Source organism: Chamaea fasciata, unplaced genomic scaffold (assembly GCF_029207755.1).
Source record: "Chamaea fasciata isolate MVZ Bird 193981 ecotype frontalis unplaced genomic scaffold, bChaFas1.0.hap1 SCAF_3, whole genome shotgun sequence".
Taxonomy (NCBI): Eukaryota; Metazoa; Chordata; class Aves; order Passeriformes; family Sylviidae; genus Chamaea; species Chamaea fasciata.
In genome coordinates this window covers 17,229,055-17,256,229 of record NW_027094088.1, presented here as the reverse complement: position 1 = coordinate 17,256,229, position 27,175 = coordinate 17,229,055, and the positions used below count along the sequence as shown (strand labels likewise).

At 38.7% G+C, this 27,175-nt stretch overlaps 1 protein-coding gene across 1 annotated transcript in view; it reads left to right on the top strand.

Moving 5' to 3' along the window:
- Window positions 1-26,946, top strand: part of CNIH3 (cornichon family AMPA receptor auxiliary protein 3) — a 44,107-nt gene extending 17,161 nt beyond the window's left edge. Inside the window, exons 2-6 of the mRNA XM_066180382.1 lie at window positions 3,169-3,237; window positions 6,118-6,165; window positions 21,735-21,847; window positions 24,288-24,431; window positions 25,874-26,946. Coding sequence (XP_066036479.1) covers window positions 3,169-3,237; window positions 6,118-6,165; window positions 21,735-21,847; window positions 24,288-24,431; window positions 25,874-25,901 — 402 coding nt within the window. The 3' untranslated portion in view covers window positions 25,902-26,946. The remainder of the gene's footprint in view (window positions 1-3,168; window positions 3,238-6,117; window positions 6,166-21,734; window positions 21,848-24,287; window positions 24,432-25,873) is intronic.
- Window positions 26,947-27,175: the final 229 nt, after the last annotated feature.

Sequence of the window (27,175 nt, the reverse complement as noted above, 5' to 3'; positions counted from 1 at the left end):
TCTCCATTTTGTAAGAACCAGTCCCTAGCACATGCTTCCAAATTCTTTTCAGCTTTGTGACCAGGGGCTGGTAATTTTTCTTTGGAACAGTGTGTTTACTGTGTGGGCCTTGGGGAGGCTGGGTTGCTGATGTCCATGCATGACCATGATTTGTAGTCTTGATTGCCTCCGTCTATCAAATTAGATTGGATAACTGAGAGATAATAAATGCTTTATAAAATACATTCATTTACGAAGGGGAAACAACGTCATTTCTTATGAAGTGCCCTGACTGGGATCTATTACATTGTCTGAAGGTGAGGTGAGATTAACTGCTCAGCTCAAGATGCTGGTAAGTGTGGCAGTTTCTGAGGTGAAACAGCCCTTGAGCGGTCCAGGTGCTGTCCCAGAGTACCCAGGAGCTCTGCTCAGCATACCTGTGGGAATCAGGCAGCAGGTTGTTCCTCTGGCTGTGTCAGAGCACTGCAGCTCCCCTGAGAGCATTGTGAAATACTTCACGGAGATAAGTACTTGGTTATTTGGGGTTTGGATGGAAGAATGGCAGTTTCAGCCACTCAATGCCCTAGGCCATTAAACTGCTACAGAAGGCGAGTTATAATTGAAAGGGGAAGATGTTTCCTAATTAATTATGTAAACCTCGCTGCAGCACAGCCCAGCTATACTTTCAGTAATATAATTTCATTTGTTGCACAGTTACTCAGTGTGTTGCGAGCAACTGCTGATTTTAAGAAGCTACAGTTTTACTCAGTTGTGGCTTCAGATTTAGGACAAACAACATTGTAAGACTTAAAAACAATGAAAAAAACCCTCAACATACCCGCCTCCCAACAACAAAACAGAAGAAAACCATGCCCCCAAAATGCTTTGGGAGTTGCTCTACATTCCTCTAATTCTGAGCCTCCCTATGCTTTACATTTTTTCACTGTAACTAAGAAATAGGAAACAGGAATGTGCTTTTTCATAAATTAAAATAGATATTTTCCTGTCATCACTAGACTTTTATTTCTAGAGATTCAACAAAATATAAAATATTATGGAACTTTTTTTGAAATAAATTGAGGAGGACTTTTTTTGTCAGCCTCCTTCCAGAAAGACACTGTAACTTTTATTGAAGAAACTTTCCTCCAGCCATGTGTGCTTGAAACCAGACCTCAATCTCTTTCAAGTGTAGCAGGAATGTCTCTTAACATTGTCATAGCTTGCAGGTGTCTCAAAAGGTTTGTCTGTGAGACTGTTGCATTTACACTTACTGGTTCTGTGAAAACCATGTGCTTAAATACCTGTCAGATGTGTTTCAATGTGCTTGTGTATAATGCAAGCATAACATAAATTATGTGCCAGCAGAAAAAGAGTAGAAGTTTGGCTACAGAGCTGGGAATAAAAAAAAAGAGATAAATATAACTAAACAAAAATGTGCAGTATGTTTGAGGCTAACCTCTTTTCCATCCTTCCCCCTTCCTGTCAGTGCTGATGCTGATATTCAGTTGCAAAGAGACACCCAATTCTATGTGTGTGTGACTCACTTGCTCACATGTAACCCTCCTAGCAGCTGGTCCAGCTGGAGGACATGTAGACATGTCCAAGAAATATTAAATACAGCGGTATCATGAGCCTTATTCTTCACAAATGTACTGTAAACCCTTCACAGCTTCTGTTAGTTGCTCTTTTACCATTGCAGATCTAATTCCTAGCTTGGAGAGATACTGCATCCATAGGGAGAAATGCTTCACTTGTAATCACATTTTATAGTTCCTTTTGTGGTTTATTCAACCACTTCGACTTGTCATAGTTGAATAAATTGAATTCTGTGGAGTGCTCTTGTAAAATGCCGCACTTTTGGTTTTTAAATGTGCTTCGGTGGCATGAATGCAGCATTAGAATGGGATGAGGAGCGGTGTTGGAGTTTGTGGATTGTAGCTCTGGGTTTTATTGTTGAGCCTCTCACCAGATTATTATGATTCAAGAACAGGCCACTTTCAGGTTTTCTACTCCTGCCTTCCTTCTTATCTGTTAAATGAAAGTTTTGGCTATGCAGCAGGTCTGTGCTGACACCCAGTTGGTTCTTTTCTGAACAGCCATGCAGCAGGCACACTGTTACACATCAAGGAATGGCTGTTGCATTCATACACTAATTACCAGACTGCTGCCTTGTACTTCCATCATCTTTTATTAAGAACAGACACTTTGGTTTGTAAAGTGTCTAAATAGGGATCATTGTTTTAACATCTCTTCATGTGGTACCTGTCAGTGAGCTTTCCTTCTTCAGGTGAAGCAAGAAAAAAGCAGCAGAAAAGGTATTACTTGAATGCAAACACAAAGTTATGAATGTGCTTTGAGATCTCTGAATGAAATGTGCTGAGGATTATTACAGCTGTTTTCTTTCCAAGAAAACAGTCTTCCAGGAAAACGCTAGCTCTTCACTAGATCTAACACAAGATCTTCCAAGAAAATGCTATCAAACACTATTATTTTTATAGACAAATTGTCTGCTATGCTTTAAAAGCATCAGAAATTACCAGGGTGTCTTGTTTCATCTGTTAATGGAGGAAACCAAAGGACCTGAGCAGAAGACATTTCTCCATTAATGAGGTCTGAAGTAAAGTTCTAAAACCTTCCAGAATTTAGGAAGGGCATGTTTACTCTAGAGTGCTTTACCTTTTGAGGAGTGAGCTTGTTAATGAATAGCAGCTTAATGGTGAAGCTGAGACTAATTTCGAATTAATATCTGACGTAGGTTTAACAGCCAATAAAAATAGACTGTTTATTTACTAAACCTGGAATGTCATATCAGAACCATTTTTAACTAATGACTTTTTCCCATCAGATTTGGAGATGTATTCATTTGTGTAGTAGTTTTATGTCACCTGGAAATCTGAGAAAAGAAATCTTGCGGGTATGAGGGAAGAAATATGGAAAGTAGCAACACTGAAAAGACTATAGATATGATTTTGCAGAGTGACAGATTAATGAGTTCTAGGTGTCATGCGTAGGAGTATCCCATGTTTTGTTTTAACTACGTAGTTCTAAAGGGAGTGTGTTGGGGAAGCTATTTTTCCTTATTTTCCCTGAAAAGCGGGGAAGGCAGGCAATGCATCTAATTAGTTCCTTAAGGAAAATAAGTGTTTGAAGGGGCATTCATTACAGGACTTGAAAAAAATTGTTTTTCAGATAATTGCCTTTGATGAACTTCGGACAGACTTCAAGAGCCCCATTGACCAGTGCAACCCGGCCCACGCAGTGAGTACCGCCGGGCCCCGGGGCTGGGGCTGCTCCAGAAACAGAGCACCGAGCTGGCAATGAAGGATGACTGTGGAAATGGGTTGGGAGTCTCTTGTGAAGTCAGCTGTGGTTTGGAAAATTGATTTATTGGGCCAGTCTTAGGAAGCCAGATGGCGATTTTTTTGTTAATGGCTTTCCTCTTTGCTGAAGGAGGCAGGAAAGTAATTTGGATATTCAAAAACTGGAGAATGTCATGTGATGCTAATGCTTTTTGGTTTATCTTTTCATTCTGTGGCTCAAGTTTTCCTTTTTGAAATACTTTGCTTTCTCTGTGTTTGAGCAGGGGATGACCACCCTCTCCTATACTGTCTGTATCAATGAGGCAAAAACGTGAAAGAATTTTTTAAGATGTGCATGCCTGGACCGCTCTGTCCCGTGGCAAGGCTCTGGATTCTCCTGTGCTTTAGGAGTACATATAATTTTCTGCTGCATCTGCTATAAGAGAGCATTAAATACCTGGGACTGTAAACTCAGTTTTAACTATTGAACCAGAAATGTGGCCCAGATTTAAGTATGTCCAAATTCCTCTGATAATTATAGCTGTAATCTAGGGTGATTTTGCTGACTACAGCTACACTTGCTAGTTTGTACCACCAGAACTGAGAGCAGAACTTGGCTCACCATCACCTCACTGGCAATGACAATGATTATGACAGTTGCTAATTTGATCTCTACAGAGTACCAAGTTTTTGAATTGCCCACAACTGATAACCAGATTCACTAGCTAGTACTTTACCATTTAACCTTGTTTCATAACTCAGCTGAGGACTTGTACTCCTTAGACCACTGATGATTTTAAGCATAAACTTTATAATCCTAAAATAATTTATTTTTTTTTTTACTGTTCACTAACACATAAGCAAAGAATGAGAAGAAAAGAAAGAAATTCTATGAAGAAATCGTATAGAGGACGTCAGGGGATGTATTCTGGTTTTGAATTTACTGGAAGTAATCTGATTTTAAATCACTTTATCTGTTTTTACTTCCTATCTGAGAACTGCACACTGAATTTATATGTACCAAATTCCAGTAAATTGTTCATTTCCTAAAACATGAGATCTATGGAGATAATCTCATTTTATTTTAAAGTGGTAATAGAATTGGTCTCCATGATAAAAAAAAGGTTAACAAGTCCCTTTTTCAGTCATATTAGTCAAAGAATTAAAAAGCGAATCATAAAGTAAAGCACAGCAGAGTATTCTGTGGTTGGTTCACATACTTGACTTCCATGAAACCTTCTGTGTAAATTCAAGCAATAGTCTCAGATGGCTTTTTTTCTGCACAGTATACATGTTGATTCCTTTTATACTGTCATAAAAAGAATATTTTTAGCGGGGATTTCTTATATCTCTTGTAAAGTGTATTTTCTTTCTTCCCTCTGCACCGTTGCTTGTGCTCATATTCCATTTATTTGGTGGGATAGTTATCCTATCGCACTGTAAGAGTGTCTGAAGTTTACCCATGTGTCCTCCACAATGTTTTCATGGCAGAGGGTAGAGTCTTTTTGGCGAGAGGAGGCTGAATTAAAGACAAATCAGAGGCATAAAACAATGTCAGTACTGAGAATTAAATTCAAATTTCCTGGTTTGCTCTCCATTACCTTCAGTTCAGAGATAAAACTTCCTACTTCTCCAAGGCCAGCTGCAGTTGGCATCTGTCTTTCCCTCTGCTCTTTGAAAGACAAGGGAGCTTTCTGCAGCTTCACAGGCACATCAGCACACATCCATTCTCATGTTTGCAACAGAGAGTCTAAAATTTCTGACTGTCTTTTAGCTCAGAGACTCCAAAAAGAGGCACAGTATTTTTCTGCTGCCTATCAAGCTGCCACTGCCTCACTGCCTTTCCAAAATGATATGTTTTTTGGGGTTTTTTTAATGGCTTAAACTTGGGGACAGGAAAGCAAAAAAGACATTTATTTGGAGACTAGAATTAAATTTGCCACAAGCTTGAGTTTCAAAGTATTTGGAAAGCAAAAAGCTTAGGGAGAGTTGGCTTCTCACATTGTTATAGTACATTATCTGTTTTAAAAAGTTCATTGTTTGGAATATTTTTGCCATAAATGAAAATATCACACAGTCTTCTGAGGAAAGGAAACCCACTCTGCCTTCTGCAGTGTAACTAACAAGAATCTTTCACAATAAGTCCAGTCATGAGGTTATGCAGTGAAATTTGGTTTTGCTGGTGAGCTTCTCATTATGAGCCATTGAAAAGAAAGCCTGGCTTTGATTTGTCTTCTTTCTCTGAGTTGAGTGTAGAACATCTTTTGAGTCACAGTACTTAATTACAGTGCTTCTCAGTATTTATGAATGCATCTGTTGTTTAAAGTGGCATTTCTAGGCCATTTCTGGTATTTTTCACTAATGTGTTAAACTCTAGTATCACATATTCAGGCACCATCTTAGTGATAGAGGAAGAGCTGCCATGCAAACTTCACTGTTGTTTTTCCCACTCAGGTTTATCTTGAAGCCAGAGGTTGGGTGCCTGAAAATGCTAGATCATGTCTCTATGGTATCAATTGGCACAACTGGATAGAGCCACAAATGCTGACTTAAAAAAAGAGTTGCAGCCTCTGATTGAAGGCTAACATAGACTTGAATCCCCAGCTGATACTGTTACACCCAGTAACAAATGAGAAATAATTTATTGGGATTTAGAAATGGGAAAATCATTGGGTTTGCAAGCAGTAGGTAAGAAGTGAATACTATCAATTCAGATTAATAACATGTGTTGCTTCACTGCAGCCATTAATTAAAGCATTGACCCTTTGTAATTGTAATATATTGTCTTAATTTGTAACACCAGCTAATCTCCTTCCTTTCCCCCACTTTCTCTTGACAGAGGGAGCGGCTGAGGAATATTGAGCGGATTTGCTTCCTCCTGCGAAAGGTGAGCATGAACCAGCCAAGGATTTGTGAAGTTTATGAGAATTAAAGCCATCCAGTGGCAATGTGCATTTATTTTCTCTTTGATCCTCACACTCTATTGATGGAAAGCTGAATTCAACTGAGAAGTGAAAGTCAGGATGACCTTGTAAGGACAGAGTAAGACAAATTATAAAAGGTTGACATAATAGAGGGTGTCTGGATAAAAATTGAACTTCAGAACATCAGCCCATTTATTTTGGAACAAGCTTTTCCAGGGTGGTGTATCCTTTTACAGTTGCAGCTGGAGGTTCTTTTATAGTCCTATAAAACTGCTGTTATTGTTGTAGTACAGGCTTTTAAAATACCCTTATTTTTGAATAGTGACTTACTACTTGACATGCTGAACTTTTTTATTAGTTGCTTATCTAATGTTCGAGGTTTCTGGTTGATGGAATAAAAAAGTTGATAGCAGTATGTATTTTAGCTTAACACAGGTGAGATGCTGAGTGCCTCAGCTTCTGAGAGATTCGAAGGAGCTGATAGATTGTGGATTACTTATTTGTGGCTTCAAATAGGATTTTCATAAGCAATCTTTTTTTTCCCTGACTGTCTCCCATTAAAGTAAAAATAATAATGGTTTCAAACTATTTGATTCTGTGTTCAAGTTTCTATACATTGTGTTCTGCAGAGTGGTAACAAAGCCACCTAAATCCTACATTTTTCCTTAAAAAGGTCATCACTGCAGTGCAGACTGCTGACTGCACCCTAATTAGCTGAGGACCTAAACTGAGATAGGGTTTTAACAAACTGGTGGCATCATCCTCAGAGGTTTTGGGAATGCCAGCGCTGAGGATTTTAACTTTGGGCTGATCCAAAGGCATAGCTGTGACCCCATGCAGAACCTATGGGCTGCCATCCTCTGCTCAACCAGAACCTGAGTCGTGTCTGTTTGGCATCACTGTGAGCATGTGACTGCTAGGAGCCACATTTAGGTACTTCCTGAGCCTGTTTATGCCACTTGGGATGGAGAAAGAAGGGAAAATACTCATCACCAGTAGCTTTCCACTTTATCAAAGAGGCAGCCAGCCAGTCTCAAGCTGTGCCCCCATTTCTTGGACATAAAGCAACTGTTGAGGGGTAATGGTTTAATATATGTGAGTCCTGTGGGATTGCCTTGCCTGCATCAATGTTTTATTTTTATTGGGCCTCAGCCTTGCTGTGAATGGCAAAATGGAGTGTTTTGGCTAATTGCAGACTCTGTATTCATAAGGAATTGGCTTGCTTCTGGTTCACTTAAATGGTTTGTTAATTCAGCCTCTCCTTCAAAGTTCTTTGGGGACACATTTGTTTTAATTGAGAGATTATATGCAAGAAGAGGAGGGTGCAATAACTACGGAGATTTGTAGCCTTCAAATCTGACAACCACTAAAAATAGCTGTGTTTTATGTAGCATAGAGGAAAATTGAGGAAAAAGAGTAAAGAACTGAGTGCCAGCTATATTGATACAGGAAAATAGCTGTTAGGATTCTTCCAGCAAGTACTAAATATATCCTTCAATATTGTGTGGCTTTAGGGTCTGTTTCTATTTCTATGAAACAACAGCATACCTGTTTTGAAGTCAGGAAGTTCTTTCATAGGGCTTTGAAAATAGTGGTATCTTGCTATTTATGACATTAGAACTTAATGCTTAAGAGCTGATGTAAATTTGTTGTTTTAAAAAGTTATAGGTGGGCTATAAAAGTATGTTCAATTTCACTATATGCTAGTTTTAGAAGGAGTTCTTGGGAATTGTTAAATTGTTAAATATGTCATAGAAATCTGATCCCAGTGAGCAAAGACTCTCTTAAGGATGTGGTTTTGGGTTTATCTCCAAAATACTTGGAGAAGTTTATTGAGAAACTGTGACCAGGTGTGTGATATTTCACCAGACATTATATAACTTATCTAACTTATTTACATTTTCCAAAATAGAATGGAGGATATAACTGTTCTGCAGCCAGGCATTTTCTCTTTGGTTTGGGGAATATGTTTCTATATCATTAAAACAAGCAGGGTTTGTGTGAAACATATATATGATGCTGGCATGCAGGAACACACGGGTCCTTGTTTCTATGGTGCTGTAGGATTAGATAAGCCCAAATTTTCTGGTTACTGAAGAATGATTGATTCGGCATAAAGAAGACATGAATGTTGGATAGCCACAGTCAGATCTCTCCTGTCCTGAAGTAAAGGAGAAGAAGCCTTATTTTCTGAACCCAGCACCATGAGAGGTTCTCTCAGGCTGCAGGTGCCTCATTTCATTCAGTGGTGTGGGGCTTTCTAGGATAGATTTGTGCTGCAAACTGTTGGATATCTCATCATGTGGACATTTGCTGCCGCACGAGTGTTGGGTGGGTCACACAGGACACACCAGTGTGAGCAAATGCTGTGGAGGCTTTTTTTGCTATCAATTGCCTTTGTTTCCCTAAGGATGTGATGTCCAAAGGACACAAAGTAGTGGTGAGTATGAGCAGAGCAGTACAGAGCAGCTCAGGCTTCTTGGGTTTATCAGCCCTGCTGAGGGTTGCAGTGGGCAAGATGTGCCTGGGAGGTCTACCATGATTTTTACAGTCAAGTATTTTGGTGGGGTTGTTAAAATATATTCAGTTACTGATGACAGCAATATTATTTAATTGTAATTGCAGTTGTATTTCAAGAAATCTGTTTAACTGATTGATTCCTTATTTTTTAATTCCTAATTGATACTTACGTTAACACTAAGGACAATTAGGAATTTCCTAGATTAAAGTACAGTCAAATTAATTAATCAAGCTCTGTAATATTATTACTTTACCTTGGAGGAAATTTAAATCAAATTTTGATGAGGTTATGTATCATATTTTTTGAATTAATTCAAGAAATCCTTCTAAGGATGTGAGTTGATTGAACTTCTTGCTCAGTGAACACGTTTCAGATTTCAGTTTGTTCATGCCAGACACTGCTCAACAATTTAAGTAACCCTTCTCCAATTATCAGCAAATATTTGTTTTTAAAGCCCATTAAGCTAAAATAAGAGTGATTTCTGAGCATCGGAACTGGAACTTAACTGGGAGGGAGTTGAGGTAGATAAAAGACAGACTTGTACTCATTTTTCTAACATAGTACAGCATTTTAGTTAAGTTATGTTAAAATTCCTAAAAAATTTGCCAGTGTAAGAAAATAATGTACCAGAGCTCAGTCCTTTCTCTTGATTTTATTTGGGGTAATTTTGCCTTTTTTTTTTTTTTTTAACTCCTGAAGGGATGATGGGAAGAGGGTAAATTCAGCAAGAATTCTAACTGCAGGCAAGGTGACATTAATCTCAAAGATGTCCCAGATGAACTTGAACTGTCTTGAAAAATACAAACAAATAGGCAGACAAAAACCCCTGCAGGGTCTGTATTTGAATAACCAAACTCAGCCAGTTCAGCACTCCAATACTAGCAGTAGTATAGTAGATAGTGAATCAGGAGCTGAGGTGTTTAAAACAAAACAAATCAAACCTTAAAAACTGTTCACCTCAGATTTTTTGAAGCAAGTTTTAATGTTTTAGTTAGGTGATTGGGCAGTGCCAGTGCTTGGTCTGATCTCTACCTCTGTCACTGTGGTTTCCAGTGGAGCTGGATCTGCTGTAGTAATGGTGGTAATTTATTCTATGTTCAGTAGTTCTGCTGTTTACACGGTTGAGTTCTGGTTTTTACCACTTTTCAAAGGTAAAATAGACGTCTATTTTAAATTTATATTTCATTGCCCTATTACCTGTGATAGTTATATTTTACTGTATTTACAGGTTTTGGTAAATAACCAAAACCTGTATTACTTCAAAGAGTGATTGTAGATGCCATTCCATTCAGACTGAGCTAGTGTAAAGAAAATGTAAAACCTAGTGAGTGTAATATAGAATTCCAGACACAGAGTGTCTGTACAGTTTTGTTTTGGTACATTTCAATATTTATATATTCTGTAAAAGAAGTTAAAATTACTCATATGTGTGCAAGTAACAGTAATTCCGAGACCTGAGCAAACAGGAGCTTGAAGGATTATGGGTTAACACCACAGGTCCAGCTGTGGGCAGAGCATTCTGAGGGTGAAAACAAGACTTGATCCTGTGTCTGTGTCATGCCTGTTTGTCAGCACTCAATGCAGACTCTCAAAGTGTGGACAAAACCCTGTAATATTTTCTGTGAAACATTACTGAGTTTGTTGGATCAGCTAGAAGGGAAGAAAGTTAGCTTTTAGACTTTTCCTTAATAGCAGAAGAGGATTATTTGAGTATGGAGGTTCTTTTTCTTTATATTTATCTAAATATTATGTGAAATCAACCTTGTCAAAAAGCCCTGTCTTTCCTTGTTTACCCTTATCCAGCTGACTTTTTTTTCCTCCCATGTTTTGGCTGAAGGAGACTGACCAATATGCACTAATTGCCATATTAAATAATTTTTTTACTGGGACCTTGATAGGCTCCAGACCTTCACCTTCCAGGGGCTCCTACCATTCCCTGCTTGCAGCAGCTACTGTGGCCACTCTCCTTTGAGGAGTATCAGGTGTCCCAGTAGCTCATTTCAACTGACTGATCACATTCTTTTCTTCTTGATAAATTTGCTGGTTATTGTGAGGATCACTCTCTCTGTTGTTCTGCCTCATAGTTATTGGCAAGCTGGAGATAATGTGATGGATTTTAAGAGTGTGGTTTTGGGTCTGTCTGCTGATTGCTTCATCATGCATTTAGAGATTTATGGATGTGTGACATTCTTTTACCCAGTCTGGAGGCTGATAGTCATTAGCAGAGCACTTCTGTAAGCCTATAGCATGGCTCATTAAAATGCTTAATGTGAGGTTATATAAGCAAATTTAGCAAATGTGATGCATAATCACAAGGAATTTTGAATGTGGCGTATAACCATCCATATTGTAAGAAGGAATCACACTTCCTCCCTGGGGCTGAGAAATCTCCTAGGTGGAAACTACAGCTGCAAGACAATTAGTTTGTTGTGAAACTGGGAATAGCAGCAATGGTTTTGCCTTGGTAGTGCTACACATTTTTTACAACCTCAATAAAAAATGTTTTAATTCCTCATTAAGTTGGACTTAACAGAAAAAGAAAATGTTGCAGCATAGCCCCACTTAGGGGGATAAATATGCAGGGTTAATATATTCCAAGTTTCCTCTTAACTGGTAGTGTACATTTAGTCTTTGAAGCTTAGGTGCTTGTGTTATCTAAGAGGAAAACAGAATTTTCAGTCTGATCATAAGGCATTTTTGGGCTGTGGAAATGGCAGTGATATTCTGCCTTGCAGGAGAAAGAGGTTAATTCTTCCAGAGTTCTGATAAACTGCTGCTCAAATTAAGATCACAAAAGGGAACAAAAAATGGCAGTGTATGACATTTTTCCTGTTAATAGTGATTGTTACAATGATGGAGCACATGAACTTTGTCTGCTCTCATTACTGACCAAAGAGTTCATCATTGTTACTGGCTTCTCACTACATTTCATCTTTCTTGACGTATCTAATGCTCTCTTTTATCACACCTCATCAATGTGCTGAAACTGCTGAGTTTTGAGTAATCTTCTGGGCAATAGGAAAACTGTCAGGACACCCTTCCCACAGAGAGACTGGGAGCATAAGCCCCAATCAAGAGGCAATGTGGATATCTCCTGAAGAGTGAATGTAAAATTCTGTGTGCAGAAAAAATACTGCAGATACCCATGTTGTTATTCAGTGTCTTCCTGTGACTCAGGGCAATACAGAAGATTATACCCAGGCAGTGTATAAAACTATTTAAGTAAATCCTATTTATTTTTAAGATTATTTTTATCATCTCAAATGCCTTTCTTTTTTTCTTTTTTTTTTTTCTCCTCAGTCTTTGCACTGCAATTTCAGTGGTTCTGAACAGAGTTAAATCCTTTTGATTGGATTAGACGTTAGATAGTTTTGCCAAGATCTGAACTTGCTATTAACTGGCCTGAGAAGCAATGTGATTCTGAAACACGTGTTCATTAATCCTTTTTTCCATGTTTTAACATATGATCTGTTATTGGGACTAGAGTGGTTTTCTGAATTAATATTATCAGATGCGAACTTCATGTTTTAAAACTGTCCTAAGTCAAAAGGGTAGTTTTAGGCTGTTTCATTTGTTTTTTGGAAGAAAATACAATACAAAAGCAGCTCTGCTTTTGTTGTCTTTAGGTGGATGTTCTGTTGTCTTGCATATTGCCACTTTTTGAATTTTGCATTCTGTTCTTTTAGTGAGATACTTTGATCTTTAAAAGGTTGTGTTGTGCTTCAGCCAGGGATGACTTTCAGCAAGACTTGGCTCTCCTTTTCCAAAATGTTTTCATTGGTATTTGTGTTACAGCAGCACTTTTGTTCTCAGGTAAAGAATGAAGCCTTGTTGTGCCAGATGCTAGAAAACCACATTGTAATAAATATGAAGAACATTTGTTTGCACTCACAAGATGTGTACACAACAGGAAAGGAAAGGCTGCACAGTTGTTCTGATGATAGAAATCTTCTTTTTGGAGACCTACTTAATTTTCTTGTTAGCAGGCAGAGCTTGAACCTTTTGTTTTTAAGCGAAGGTAAAAATTTCCTATTTTTGAAGAGTCTGATGTTTTGTTGTGTCAGTAATTGCAAGCGGTCTTGAACCTCTACAGCTGTTGTTCAAATCCAGCCCAGTTTGGAGTCAGACTCAAACTGCTGTGGTTACATTGATGATTGCTGGGAGTGAAATTATCTGGTGTTGTATGCTTAGAGGCTTGTGATGTTTGCCTTACAGAAATAGTAATAAACGTAGGCAATAAGATGAGCTAGACCACTGTCAACATCTCAGTGAGTGTGAGCCACACCCCTCTGCTATACATACACACAAAATTAGCTTCCAAACTGCCTCAGAAGAAATTCCAGAGTTTGCATGCAGCCGCTGGAATAAAGGATATTGCTGTTTCCAAGGCATTCATTTTACCTGCAGGTTTTGTAGGATGTAGCTTGCCATGCTGTGCATATTCTGTCAATTAGGATTTGGACTGTGATTGCATCATGCTTCATAAAATTAAGTTCATTGAAGTTCTCCTTTGTTTGAAGTGCCCCAAAACTTTTTAAAATATATTTAATAAAATAAATTAGACTCTGAGCATGTGTGACAAAGCTGTGAGTAAACTGGTGTGTATTTCAGTACTCCATCCTTATTTGAAAGGTACTGCTAAACCTCTATTGCATGATAAAGCCAACTTTGTTCTGGCCTTCAGAGTGGCTCTGACAAGATATTTTTACATTAGGAGAGAGTATTTTTACACTTCAGGGATAAAATTTGAAGTCAGCTAAAAATATATTAGTACACAATTATAAGTTTATGAAAATCATGACTTATGGTGGAGTTCTTTTTAGACAACTTTTACACAGCATCTCTCGTTAGTCAAAAGATGCAGGAGATAAATTCTAAATCTTCTGTTCATGTAGATAGTGGGGCTGTCATTAGGTTGTACAAGGGAAAGAAAGAAGAATGAGGACTGGAAAAGTGGGGATACAAGAAAAGGAAGTAAAGTATTTGTAATTGAAATATGACACACTTTCACTAGCTCTGTGTTGGTTTAATTGTTTTCTGCAGCTTGCCTAAATGAGGAGGGAGTTAATATATTCACAGTGATTCACACTTGGTAGAGGTTTTGTTTGCACCAGAAGGATGAAGGACATAATGATTTTCCCTGAATCTTGTAATAGACTTCCAGTGCAGACTTGGGCCTTCTGTACCTCTGCTACCGAGCTGCCTTTTTCAGTTCTGCACTCTAACAGGAAACTCAGTACAGATCATCTAAAAGCTTTTCTCTTTCCCTCTCTTAAGTCTTTTCTGCCTACTTTTTCTTTTTTTTTGTTAGATTTGTTGTCTATGAAGTGTGGAATAGGATAAAATTGGGCATTCCCTATTCAGTTAGCCTTTTGGGCACCCACATAGTTTGAATTTCATCAGAAAGACTGGAACTTGGCACAGAAGCTATTTTGCAGAACTGATAATAGAATTGGGATCAAAGAGCCGGCAGTATTTATACTTTGTACAGAAATTATCCCATAAACGTTGCTTGACTAGAGATAGTGCATCTCTTCTTCACACTTTGTTTTATTTTAAAGAGGTCGCATTCATATTTACTAAAAAAGTATTACTATTGCAGTAAAAATACAGAATATAATCCCTTTTGTCCTTTCTTTGGATCCAGTATCAAGTCTGGAAAGAAAGCCCTTAAAATAGGACTAAAGAACTGAGGTGAAGTGTAGTATTTCTGGCAGGTAATTCATTCACTAGTGACACTCATTGATTAAGTGAATTGTGCCAACACTATTTTTAGTCAATTTTACAAGTTCCTGAATTCAGCACTTTTGAAAAGTTAGAACATAACAATTGTTATTTTTAGCAATAATTGCCTAAGGATGTCTGTGTGCTTACCTAGGGATAATGAGGACATAGATCCTGCTGTGTCTGCCAGGTGCTCATAGCAGGGGGAGCTTGTAATGGGAGAAGTTACGAAAACTATTGCAAGAGTGAAGAGTTCAAACTTGTGACTCAGCCACAGTTTGGTCCTTATTCCTCTTCTACTCTGGGGAGGAAGTAGGATTTGGCAGAGGGATGCCTGATGAAAACTGGAATATCCTTTGAAGGGAGATATTCATAGTGTTATTACTCATGAAAATACTTATGTATAAAACTACTTCAGCTTAACTGACTATATTTTGCTGCTAATCTCATCTCTAAGTGTTTAGTCAATAATCAAAGTACCAAACAAAGTGTCGCTCTGTAACTGATGACCTCTTGCTCTATAATTCAGCTTCTCCCAGTCCTGTTCTGGAGGATTTGTAAACATAAGTCCTTACAGTGGGAGAACATCACAAGTAACAGTGGAATAAGCTGAAGATGCAGCAAAAATGTAGATGAGCAATGCTGTCTGTACTGTGCTCCTGAGAGCAGTGTACATCTCAGCCACTTGGGGTGATGCGATTTACGCATCGGCTCCTCAGAGCTGTGTTGAAATATTGTCAGAATTTGACTTGCTAATGGCCTGTATTTGCTCTAATTCACTATGCAATAAAGTAAGTATTTGCATTTTAATAAAATGAAGGAAGTTAAACCAAAGGTCACTGTTACGTTCGGCAGAATGTTCGGTATGGGTTTAAGTTGGGATCACACCCTATAAAGATGCTGTGCAATTACAACAAGCAATATAATTCCTAAATGTGGAGCGCAATGATTTTACACCGTATCTGGTTATGGATGCAATTTTTTTCTGCTGTGAGTTAAATGTCCTACCTTGCATCTTGTTGCTGACGCTTTCTGTAAAGCTGTTGTAGTGCCAGAGAGGGAAATGTCTTTGCCATGTCTGCACTGCACCAAATCTGCTTCCTCAGACTGACAGTCTTTACACAGCCGATACGGAAACAGCCCTTTAGTGAACACTTAGTTTTCAGCATTTATGGAAGTGTCAGTCTTGGGCAGACCCCCAGGAGAAGGCCTGAGGGCCCTTCCTGAGCCGTGCAGATGGCTGACCTTCATTTTGATCATCCCTGAGGTTTCTGCATTCATAGCCCTGCCTGTGGACTGGCGGGCTGGTTTTGTAGCTGCTAACGAACAGCTGCAGCGCTAATTGCCATTCTCCCCAGTTTTGGGTGAACAGACAAAGGCGGCAGGAGCTCTTGGAACAGCCCTGCTGCGGGGTGTCCTGGCTGGTTGTGCCTGAAATACCAAAGTGGGGTAGGGCAAGAAGGGGTTTATTACCCTGTTTTCTGCCAGTGCTGTGGAAATTAGAGGAGTTCGCACTCCGGGGTTGCTAACCCAGCTTCTGTTACTGGTTTGGAATTAGCGTTAGAAAAAGGAAGGTCATAAAGGTGTCTCCTGATCCCTGCTGAGTGGAAAAGAACAGTTTGCAGAGGAGATACACTTGTAAGATCAGAGCACACCTGCCCTAATGACGTGCCTTCCGAGGATGGGGCACTTCTTGAATTGTGCTGGTGCCCTGCAGACCTTTCAGTCTTTTTTTAAATCCGTTTCATAACCTTTTTACCTGTTGGCTGCTATGACCTCCCATGGGCTCTGCAATACCGAAATATTTATAGATACTCCCGATGAGTGTCCTGTAAAGACCTGATTCTCGTCTGTCATTCCTGTTGAAGTTGTTACTGGTCTTAGGAAAAAGCTTAAATATTCTAGTCATAAACTAGCTCCAGTGGAATATATAGAATTGAATATAATTATCCCCATGTTGCAGAAGAGAGAACGAGACAATGAGAAGTGAAATGATAAGCCTAAATATAAATGTGTTTAGTAGCTGAGATGGAAAGAGCATCCAGAAATCCTGTATTTTAATATTAGATCTGGTGCTGTGTCACAGATGGATATGGAGTGAGAATAGTAATTAGGCTCTTTGTGTTATTCATTTTATTGTCTGGTATTTGTGCTGCAGAGTGACTTATGTTCACATCCACTTAAAAGAAATGTTTAAAGAAATTCCAGTAGCTCTTTAGAATAATTAAATTACCTTCACAAAGCATTGGCTTTTTGCTGCTTTGTTTTATTGTGATCCCGAGCAGTGAGCGGAGGGGTGAAAACACAGATGTTATATCCCTTTTTCTTTTATTTAATCTGTGCTCTGCATTTGGTTTGTAGCATTAAGTCTTCCATGTGTGTACTGCTGCTCTCCCCCAGATAAAATGGAAAGCTGTGTATATGAACTTCGTAGGTTCAACGGCACGCTGTCCTTTTGATGATCTGGAATCTGTTTCCCAGGCATTTTCTTTTGAACTACATGCACAAATCTACCTACCAAACTGCTTAATACTTCTAGAGGTTTGCATTTTAATTACCTAACATGGTTTTGTTACATGTTTGTGTTATAACAATTTGATGCTACTGAATTAGCAACTAGCATACAGTCTGTAGAGACACAAGCAAGTGTGGATTTTAACAGGAGAATTGAAATAAATTGGACTTGAATATTTGGACAGAAAACCTTAGTATATTTAATGTGACAGCATTGTATTGGGCTCTAGGGCAGCCTTTCAGAAGTCGTTATGGAAGTCAAGTAAACCAAATCATTTAAAGTAGATTAGAAAGATACACTAGAAAAGTGGAAAGACTTGAATTTCAAGAGTAAATTTAGTGGTTTGTGTGTTTGATCAGTGCAAACAGTGTATTTAAAACTCTTGGAATTATAAAGATGTGTGGTCTGTGTATTTAAATTACACACAGTTGACCCTTCTTCTTTGGTTTGTGCACCAGCAGGAGGAAACAGATGATTTGTTCAGAGTATGTACATTCTACATACACACACAGTCTGGGCTAAGGCACATGCTACTACTATTTTTTGTGTGGTTTTGCTTTCTTTTTTTTTCACTTTCTTGCACTACACTCCTGATTTTTCTAGTCTGTGCTGTTCAGTTAGGGGAATTTCGGAGTCATTAAATAATCACCCTTTGATCTCACAATGTCTTTGACTCAGCTGACACTCCCCAGTAACCCAGGTTAGCTCTGGCAGGCTCCGTAAGGATGGGCTTTAAAGTGTTATTGAAATAACTCCTGTGTCCTGAAAACCTTGGGTACACCTCCACCCCCTCTTTCCTTGCTACTGATGAGGACTGATTCTGTCAGCTTTTTTGAGGGATGTGGTGGAAACAGCAGCAAATGAGCACCACAGTGACAAGCTGCAGTCATCCTCTAGTGCACGCAGATGCAGTAGCAATAACCACTGCATTAACACAGCGTGGACTTAGATCAGACCTAATCTGGGGCCTGGGAGTGGTTCCACACATGCATGATGCTTTCAGTTTTTTGTTGATTTCAGGTGGATGGAAAGGGGCTTGTGTGTTTTTAAGGTGAGCAACTTGTTTCCAGTGGGGTAATCACCAGAGCTCTTCACATTATATGAAGGAGATTCAAACCCCACTTCTCTCCAGGATTTTCCTGCCATCTGTAGGAGGAGAAGGCAGGCATTAAGAAGGGAAGTTGTTTCAGCCTCTAACAGTGAAATGAAGACTCTCGGAAACTCTGGTAGGGTAGAGTGTGTAATAGCGCTAAAGAATGTTTAAGTTGGCAATTTCTGGGTACAGTGTAAAATCTGGGCTTGCAGTGCGGAGGTTGATGTGCACCGATGGAGACTGATGTAGACTCTTGAGTGTTTTGGGGGAAGAAACAGCAATCCTTTGAGAATTATTATTATTGTGTAGCACTCAGGAGCACTTTCCAGCAAAGTGCTGGAAAGAAGCATCTTGACAAATCAGTGGCTTAAGAGCGGGAAAACTGTTTGATTGACTTGTTGCAATTGATTTTCTAACTGTGAGAATTTAATAGCACTGATGAAGGAATATTATTATTATTATTCCTGCTATAATATCTTCCCAGTTCGTTTTCCTGTGAGGTATTTTATGGGCCCTGTTCACTGGTGAGACAAACTGTAAGAGTCATTCCATGTAAAAATGATACCGTATCCTGTAAAATCAAAATTACATTTGAGGAGGTATCCATCTGTAATAAACAGAATAAGGAGGAAAGATACAGACAGAAAATACAGACAGGTTTATCTTTTGTGTAAGAACAGCAGAACAGATTTAGGAAATAGGAAGAAGAATAATATTATTTAGGACTGAGCTTCTCTAAAGAGGTCTTTGTATTCCTATAAACAGAAAGGAGCTGCTGATAGGTGCCTAAATTCAGTGCTTGTTTTCCTGCGCTTTAGTTCAGCCAAACCTAGATGTCTATCCATAGCAAAGCCTGCCTTATTTTCTTTGGAATTAGAGAAGGATCAATCTACATGTGCAGTGTGTGTGTACTACTTTGCGTGAGAATGAATTCTTGTGATGAGATGGGAATGAGTATGATACCCACCTAAGGTTTTACACTTAAAATGTGAATGATGAAATGTGAATAAGGGTTTACTGATGTGGACATTTACTTGACTATACAGTTATATGAGAGCAAAACTAAGAAAGTTACAGTGGTTTATTTTTCCCTTGCTTATGTTGTAGCAAAAGGCATTTCTGATTAGCAGCAAATTTTTTTGTCTAGGAGCTGACTTCCTTTTCAGGCTTTCCTGTGGTTTTCGACAGGGAAATAGCAGTCAGCTGAATTTCTGGTGGTAAATTTGTAGTGCCATTTGAGCTTGGGACTCAAAGTGACCAAGTTGTGTCCCTTAAGAATTGTGCTGCTATGCCAATTTCTCCTGCTTCTCCATATTTCATAACCATCACAAGCTTCATCTTGAGCTGTGTCAGAAAGCAGAGGTCTTTATTTGAATCAGGATGTTCCTGGTTCAAAATAGAAGTGTACTATTTATATCCTAACATGTTTACCATCTGACAGCTTCCTATGCTCTCACAGGAATGAATTAAAGACGTTGGTTTAATTGCTATTGCAGTTATCTTTATCACTAAAGTTGTTCTTCTGTTGAGTTCCTCAGCAGGAACAGCAAGGATTGACTGCTGCTTGTTTCTCAGCCAGCTTTTTTCTCTCCAGGAGCCGAATCCAATGTTTGCTAAAGTTGATTTCAAGTTTCCAGTGTTTCCAGAGGATATAGTGTCAAATTACAGGATGATTCTTACAGCCAAGAGCTGAGGCAGTGTTTTATTTTAGTTATTTACTTGACCTCATAAGACTTGCTGTTAGCTAGTGCCTTTCTATACGTTATGCTTCCAAGTCTCTCACCTCCTTTTAGATTTTGTCTCTGAAGTACATCAGCTGAATGTAACTGGCTTTGCAGGCTGGGCTTCGTTTGCTTCTTTGCCTGAATTCTCTCCAGAAACAGTGATCAGCAATGATCCTTCCTTTATTTATGTCTACAGGAAAATGCCAGTCCAAGAAAAGGGTGAAGAGATATAAATGACACATTTGCTGTTCTACCGAAAGTATAGATAGATTTAATTTACACCAGAAATTGTGACTGGAAAGTGAGCCTGCTTCTGAGAGTCCTCTGCTTCCTTTGTTTCCTTTCTAGTTTCACTGCAGATTTTTGTTTTATTTTTCAAGCTCTGTATAAATATTCACCGTGGGTTTCCTTTCCTGTTATTACCAGCCAGCCCACTGATCAGGCACCAGGGTTGCAGTCTCACTAAGTTCGTGTATTGTGTTGGAATCAAAAATCAAATATGTGAAAATGATTGTAATATGCTTTTAAGTATTGTGATGTTTAGTGGGCAGACACACCATGAAGACCTTTCTTGTCTACAATTTGTTATGAAGATGAATCATTCTTTGGGGAAAGGTTGTAGTCATGTTGTAAATCACATTCTAAAACTGAAGAAGAAAAGATCCAGCAGTGATAAATAAATACCATCTGGAATCTGAACTATATAATTGTATTATGATTTGTCATCCACGTAAGATAAGCCCTTGAGAATGTTTAAGTTGAAGGCACAGTCACAGAGATACCGAAATCTGTTAACTTCTTCAAGTAATGAAGTGAAATGAATTAAAACAGTATGTTCCACATTTCCAGTATGTTCCTCACTTTTCCGTGAGGTGAAAAGACTCCTAGAACCAAGATGATGAATTCCTTGCAGCACAGCTGTATGGGAATAGGTATTTGGAGAAGCTGTGTAGTAAATTTTACCTTGTTTTAAAAAAATAGGGCTCACTTGAATTATTTGACAGGTGATAATACATTGTCATCCAAAAAAAGCCCCCAAATGCCTTTTGTGATTTAATTTTGGTTGATGTGTCTCCAAGATGAAGCAGTGGATACAGATGAGTTGTGTTTGATTTTTTCTAACTTTGAGAAATATGCACTGCTGGAAACTAGTCTTTTCTATGACTTGAAGAAAAGAAACAGGGGTTGTTGAGAAAAGACATGGGAAGAAAACAAGAGAAGAAAGACAGCTAAGAAATGGGAAAGCAGTGAAGAAAGCAAAGTGCCTTTTGAAATAACTACTCTGAATCAACATCACATACATTTCTGCTTCTGCCAGCTGCCCACTCATTTTCTCTTTTAATAGAAAGAATCGTCATGGTTCTGAAACAAATAGTGTAGGGAGCCATGGATTTTCTTAGGAAGTGAGGTTCCTGTCTTAGTGGGTTTGTGCTTGCAAGACTGACTTGGGAATGGATTTGATCTCTTTATGGGGTGTATAACATATCAAAATGGTAGAAGCAGCACTTTGTTTTTCCAAAGACACTCATCCAATATAGAAGCAAAATTGCAGGAATAGCTTTGTTTCCTTTCTGAATGCTTCAGTAACAAAACTTAGTTCCTTGAAAACTCTTTTACTGACGTTCATTTAGTCTCGAAATGCTTTTGTGAGGTAGGCATTAATATAATGTATGTTCTGTAGACATAAATCTGGAACACCAAATGAGACAGTAAGTGATTTGTCCCATGTCTCTCAGTAAGGCCTTGGAGTACAAACTTGGGTAGAACCTTAAGAAACCTGACCCTGGGTCTTGTGCTCCTTGCTCAAAGCCACACTGTCTGCCCGCTGAGATGTGTCTAGGGACAGACACACAGGAGACTTGCAAGACTTGCAGAGTTGATTTGTTCTCTACCTAGGTGACTAAAATCAAAGTTTGTTTTATTGACTTCTGTTATTTCTGTTCCTTTCCTTTTAGCTGGTGCTGCCGGAGTACTCAATCCACAGTCTTTTCTGCATCATGTTTTTATGTGCTCAGGAGTGGCTCACACTGGGGTTAAATGTTCCTTTGCTTTTTTATCACTTCTGGAGGTAAGCCCTTCTTTTATATGCTGTCTGCTTGTTAGCCTTGCTTGCCAGCTCAGCACACATGCAGATTATGTGAACAATGAAGGACAGGGATAGAGTGTAGATGAGCATCTCTTGCCCTAGAGGCTCTTGCCTATAAGCAGCTGAAATTTATATTTCCAGAGAAAAAGGAAATATTCTCATGATTTAGGATGGCTAAGGAAGACATACAATAATACAACTGTGGTTTTCAGTTACTTAGATGAATATTCCAAAGGGTGTCAGTCACTGCAAGTGAGTGAAAATGTGGAAGTACAATAGACTGAAATATGAATGTGGAACTTCGTGAGGCTCTAAATACTTCACAGATGAGGAGTTGTAAGACAGCTCATATCTGAAAGAGCTTGGACCTGTTCATTCAGCCCTAACAAGGAAACATTTCCATTGTAGTTGTGAAATAGAGATTGGGAAGGTTGACAGATTTTTGTGTCTCATCTTCTTTGGCAGCTTTTTTTTTTTTTTTTTTTTTTTAAGTGTAAAGTAAGTTGTTTCTTTCTGTACAGTAGGAAATTTCTGTTCTACAAGAGAATTCATTCTCTTTTAGAGACTCGTGGAGTAGGGATTGGAGTAGGTGAAGAACTGTTTCTTTACACTGCCCATATGAAGAAGTGGGGAGTGTTCGCACTTTGGATCTCTGAATTGTGTTTATACTCACCAAGGGGCTTCCAGGGTTGATCACGTAAGACCTGCTGTTGTTTTTCAGACAGGCAGTGCAGCTGCTGCTGCTGCATCTTCCTCTGCATTCTAGTGGAGGATCAGCCTTCTGTTGCTTCTGAAAATAACCAAGAGACATCATTTTTTGTGGTTGTCAGTCTGGAGACTTCCCTAGTTTTGCATTTCCACAATGTTTGTAAAAGCACAGAAGATTTTTGTCTGCCAGGGTCTCTTTGTGTTACAAAGGTACATATGGTAGCAGAAGAATAATTCTGTGAAGAAGTCAAAATCATCATCTCAACCAGGAACTAAAAAGCAGTAGTTTTTTTTACACTTTTTTCTGCAAAAGCTTGGTAGTAAAGCAGAGTCATATGATAAATTGTATTATTCAGAGATTAGAGTGCCAGTATAGTTCTTAGAAATCTAAACGAAATTAAGCTACCAGTGCTTTTCTCCCCATTGTTCTGGTGCAATAAAAATGATGTTTTATGTTTTTGCTAAGGGTTTACAGCCCTTAGTGTGACAATGAGACCCATTTTAAAAATTTCTAAAAACAAATATATCCAAGAGGAAAATGGTCAGATTCTAAGTAATGATATCAACCTTTGGAGAGAACTTTTGATTTTTTTTTTTCTATGATTCTTCATGTGCTTTGCTATAAGTACTCCCTAATTACTCCTGCTTTAACCACAGACAGGTTTGGGTTCATTGTGTAAAGTTCTGCACAGAACCATGGGAAGACACTATGTAGTATCTTCATCCAAATGAAGAAAATTAAGCAGGATTTCACCCGTGGTTCTCCATAAAAGAATTTGCAATCTTATTAGAGGTTGTAAATGGATATGGCTAACATTTGAACGGAGAAAGGCAAAGTTATTTTGAGAACATCTCCTTTCAAAGTTTGCTGCTGGTGACTTGCTTGGTGTTTTTATATCTTCCTATCTGTCTTTCTGTCTATCCATCTGTAAACGATCAGCAATCTTCTGCTTACTTTGTCAAAGCAGCAGAAATAACAATATTTCCTCTGATTTGTGCTGATCTTGGAGCAGCTCATTAACTTTGTTGAGGACTTCTTTTTTTTTTTGGTTTTGCATTTTCTTTTTACTGCAAACTGAGACAAAAGTTTCTTTGCCAAAGAAGTTCTTTTGTCACGATTTTCTCAAGCATTCAGTCATTGCTGAGAATGATTACAAGTTTCTCCTATGTAAGAAGAATATTTTCTGAAGGAAATTATTTGGATGATAAATTCCTGTGCAGTGTCATGTGTAGAAAACATTGGTCAGCCACTTCTTACTTTACTCCATATGGGCTTTTTTCCTTTTCAGAGTTAGAGGAACTTAGCTACCTGTTGGTTGGGACTGTCACCTTTCATTATGTCTGAAATCAGTTGTGTAGGTGCAGTAAAAGCCCAGTAATCTTTCCTCTATTCTGCTATCACAAACCACCATATAATGTCACCCACAATGTGTAAGTTATTAGTGGATAATCCAGAAATAACTCTGTAGGAAGGGGAAATATTTTGATCTGAAGAATTAATAGAAAGCAGAAAATTCACATTCATTAATTGCTTGGTTCTGTAAGAAAGGAGTGCTTAGACTAGCATCCTGATTTTTACGTCTGGAAACAGAGACAAGAAAAAGAAAGGGGAATTCCTCCTATGCCATGGAAGATGGTAGTCAGGTGTATATCTGCACATACTTAATACAGATTGTTACAGAGTCATTCCAGGTGTCTTCTCCTGCTCTCTCAGGTATTTTCGTTGTCCAGCAGATAGCTCAGAGCTGGCATATGATCCACCTGCAGTCATGAATGCAGATACCTTGAGTTACTGCCAAAAAGAGGCCTGGTGTAAGCTGGCTTTCTACCTCCTTTCCTTCTTCTACTATCTCTACTGGTAAGTCTGGCCATTTCACTAAGAGTAGCTGCTTTTCATTTCACTTGTGAAATTGCATTTAGGGATGACTGGAACAAGTTGGACAATTTCCTTAGTCTCATAAAACGTTGCTTCTGATGCTGATTCAGGGGAGCACTCCCACTGGCTGCTGGCACTTCAGTACAGAATATTTAGTGTTTACCTAAGGCCTGAGCAAGGCCCCAGAACTAACTAAAGGAAATAACTTTTGCTTCTCTCTATGGTCTCTTAGTATGGGGGAAATAGTGAATGTTGTGCTAATGGCGTTACATCAAATAGTAAACTATAATTCCTTATGATTCAAGAGGATCATAAGAAAAATACTGCACCTCTGGTGTAGTAATACTCAAGATGGTAAATAAATGGGTAGGTAGATGCTGGGTGAGAACATGGGATGCACCATGCCTGTAGTCATTCCTTCAGGCTCCCTTTCATGACAGGGGAAAGCTGTGCATGATCCAACCCCCTAATTAAAGTACATTCATGAAGATATGCACACCAGTTGGGCATTGTCCCCCTGCCCCTTTCAGCTGTTACATGTCCTCAGTGCACAGGCACAAATGCCCACTGCAAAAATATGTCAGGATCATCACATATGACCTTGCCAGGATCCCACTGGATCCAACAACTGCTGCACGTTGTTGTTTCTCAATATTCCTTTTAAATGCAATTGAAGTTTGGGGAGAAAAACATTTTCTTACTCCACATTCTTGTGTTGCTCTCAAAGTCAGCTCTGTAGTGTGGTGTAGCATTTCTCCTGAGACTTTACTGCTGTGCAGCTTCCTCTGAGCCCTTCATTCTACTACATGGCCACCATCCAAAATCCACTGCCTGGTGCTAGATAAAGTAGTATAAATTAGAGACAGTTTTTCAGTGCTTTCCTGGGTACTGGTAGAATTAGAATTGTAGCAAAATGGAGCTGTGGCAATATAGTCTGTTTTTTCCACTTTTCTGAGTTGCATTTAATATGCATGGATTCAGTCCAGCTGGTGGCTGCATTTTATGTTTCATCTAGTGCAGACTTTTTTTTCCAAAGGAATCAAAACAATGCAATTTCATGGAAAACCTTGCCTGCCCTGCTGAGAGTTGCTGGTTGAAGTTTTAAAGATCAAACATGCTAAAGCAAAATGGTTTTGTTTCTTCGCTGTTCAAATGCAGACATCAGACTGAGCTTTAAAAAGCTCAAACACAGCTTGTGGTGCAGTAGGATGTCGATAATGAATTTGTTATTTTTTGAGTGCCTTTTGATACCCATCTTGAATGCAGCATAATTAAGATACTTTAGAGAGATAGAGAGAATGCAAAGGAAAGCAGAGGCCATTACAGTCAGACCTGAGGAACAGACAGCAAAGGGTTATAAAAATCAAAGTGCTCTGCATGCTTCAAAGGGATACTTTCATATTGTGTCTTTCTTTTACATTCAGCATGATCTACACTCTGGTGAGCTCTTAACTGAAAGATCAACGCTAAAGACTGAAAACAACAAAGGCTGGAGGTGCAAGGATGAGTGAACCAAGGGATGCATGATTAAAAAAAGCAAAGAAGAAAACTTTGAACCCAAGCAGTAAATATGGTACATGAAAGAGAGATCCAGCAAAGAGAAGCAGAATACCATGGGAGAGTGGCTGAGTTAATTGTGTTTGTCTCCTCTTTCTCAATGTATTGCAGAAAATGATTTTCAAAACTCAAGCAAACAAAAAAAAAATTGCAACAACATGGGCCAAATTATACAACTATTCACCTCTCCAGGGATAATGCTGCTTGGTTTAGTGGATTCATTAAAACTATAATGCCTATAGCCCCTGCTGTCTTCCAGGAAGAACATTTCTTTTCTTAAGGACTATTCTGGACTGAGGAAGCACAGGACAAGATGATCTTACATGGAAGGAAGAGCTGTACAATACAATCTGGAAACAAGGACTGAGTGGACTTCAGATAAGATGTGTGACTGTCCTGCAGGGCTTTTCTCATGACACTAGTCAAACAGGGATGTCAAATCTCATGGAACTGCTTCAGTGGTTTTGGTTTGTTGGGGGTTTTTTTTCCAACCAAAACAACAATAACAAAAGAATTTGCAGTTTCAGTGTTCTGTATTCTAACTATATGCTATTCCTGCAGGTGAACATCCAGTTTATTTCTGTACTTCATTTGTGATGCGCCAACACTGTACAGTGAGATGTAGAAATACATTGGGTTTAACCTAATCAGGCCAAGCACTTATCAGAATAGTGTTCCTCTGACTGAAAAAAAACCCCAAACCAGGTAAAAGCTGCATATATTTAAAGATGATTGTAACGTAGCTATTATATTCATCACAATGCTGGATAGCAAATACTGGACCAGCTAATTGTGGTCTGTAATTCTGTTTTGCAGTTTTACTTCTGCTGTAAAATTTAAGCTGGAACAAATACACAAAATGTCTTTGTCTTGTATAAGGTTCCTATTGAAGGATGTTCAGTTTTTTATAATTTAAAGGTTTTAAAATTTTGTCATAGAATTCTCATTCGAGTTCATTTATATGGGCTGCATATCTTTATACATATATATGTATATACCAATACACATCTACATAAATACTCACAATCTATTTACATTTTAGGTCAATCTGTTTGACAGGTCAAAGGCATCAAGTGTCCAGAGCTGCTGCTAAATATATTTCAGTTCTGATCCAGGTGAACCCAGACTCATTCCCTCAAAGTCACTGGTGCTGTGGGTTAGTAGCAAGG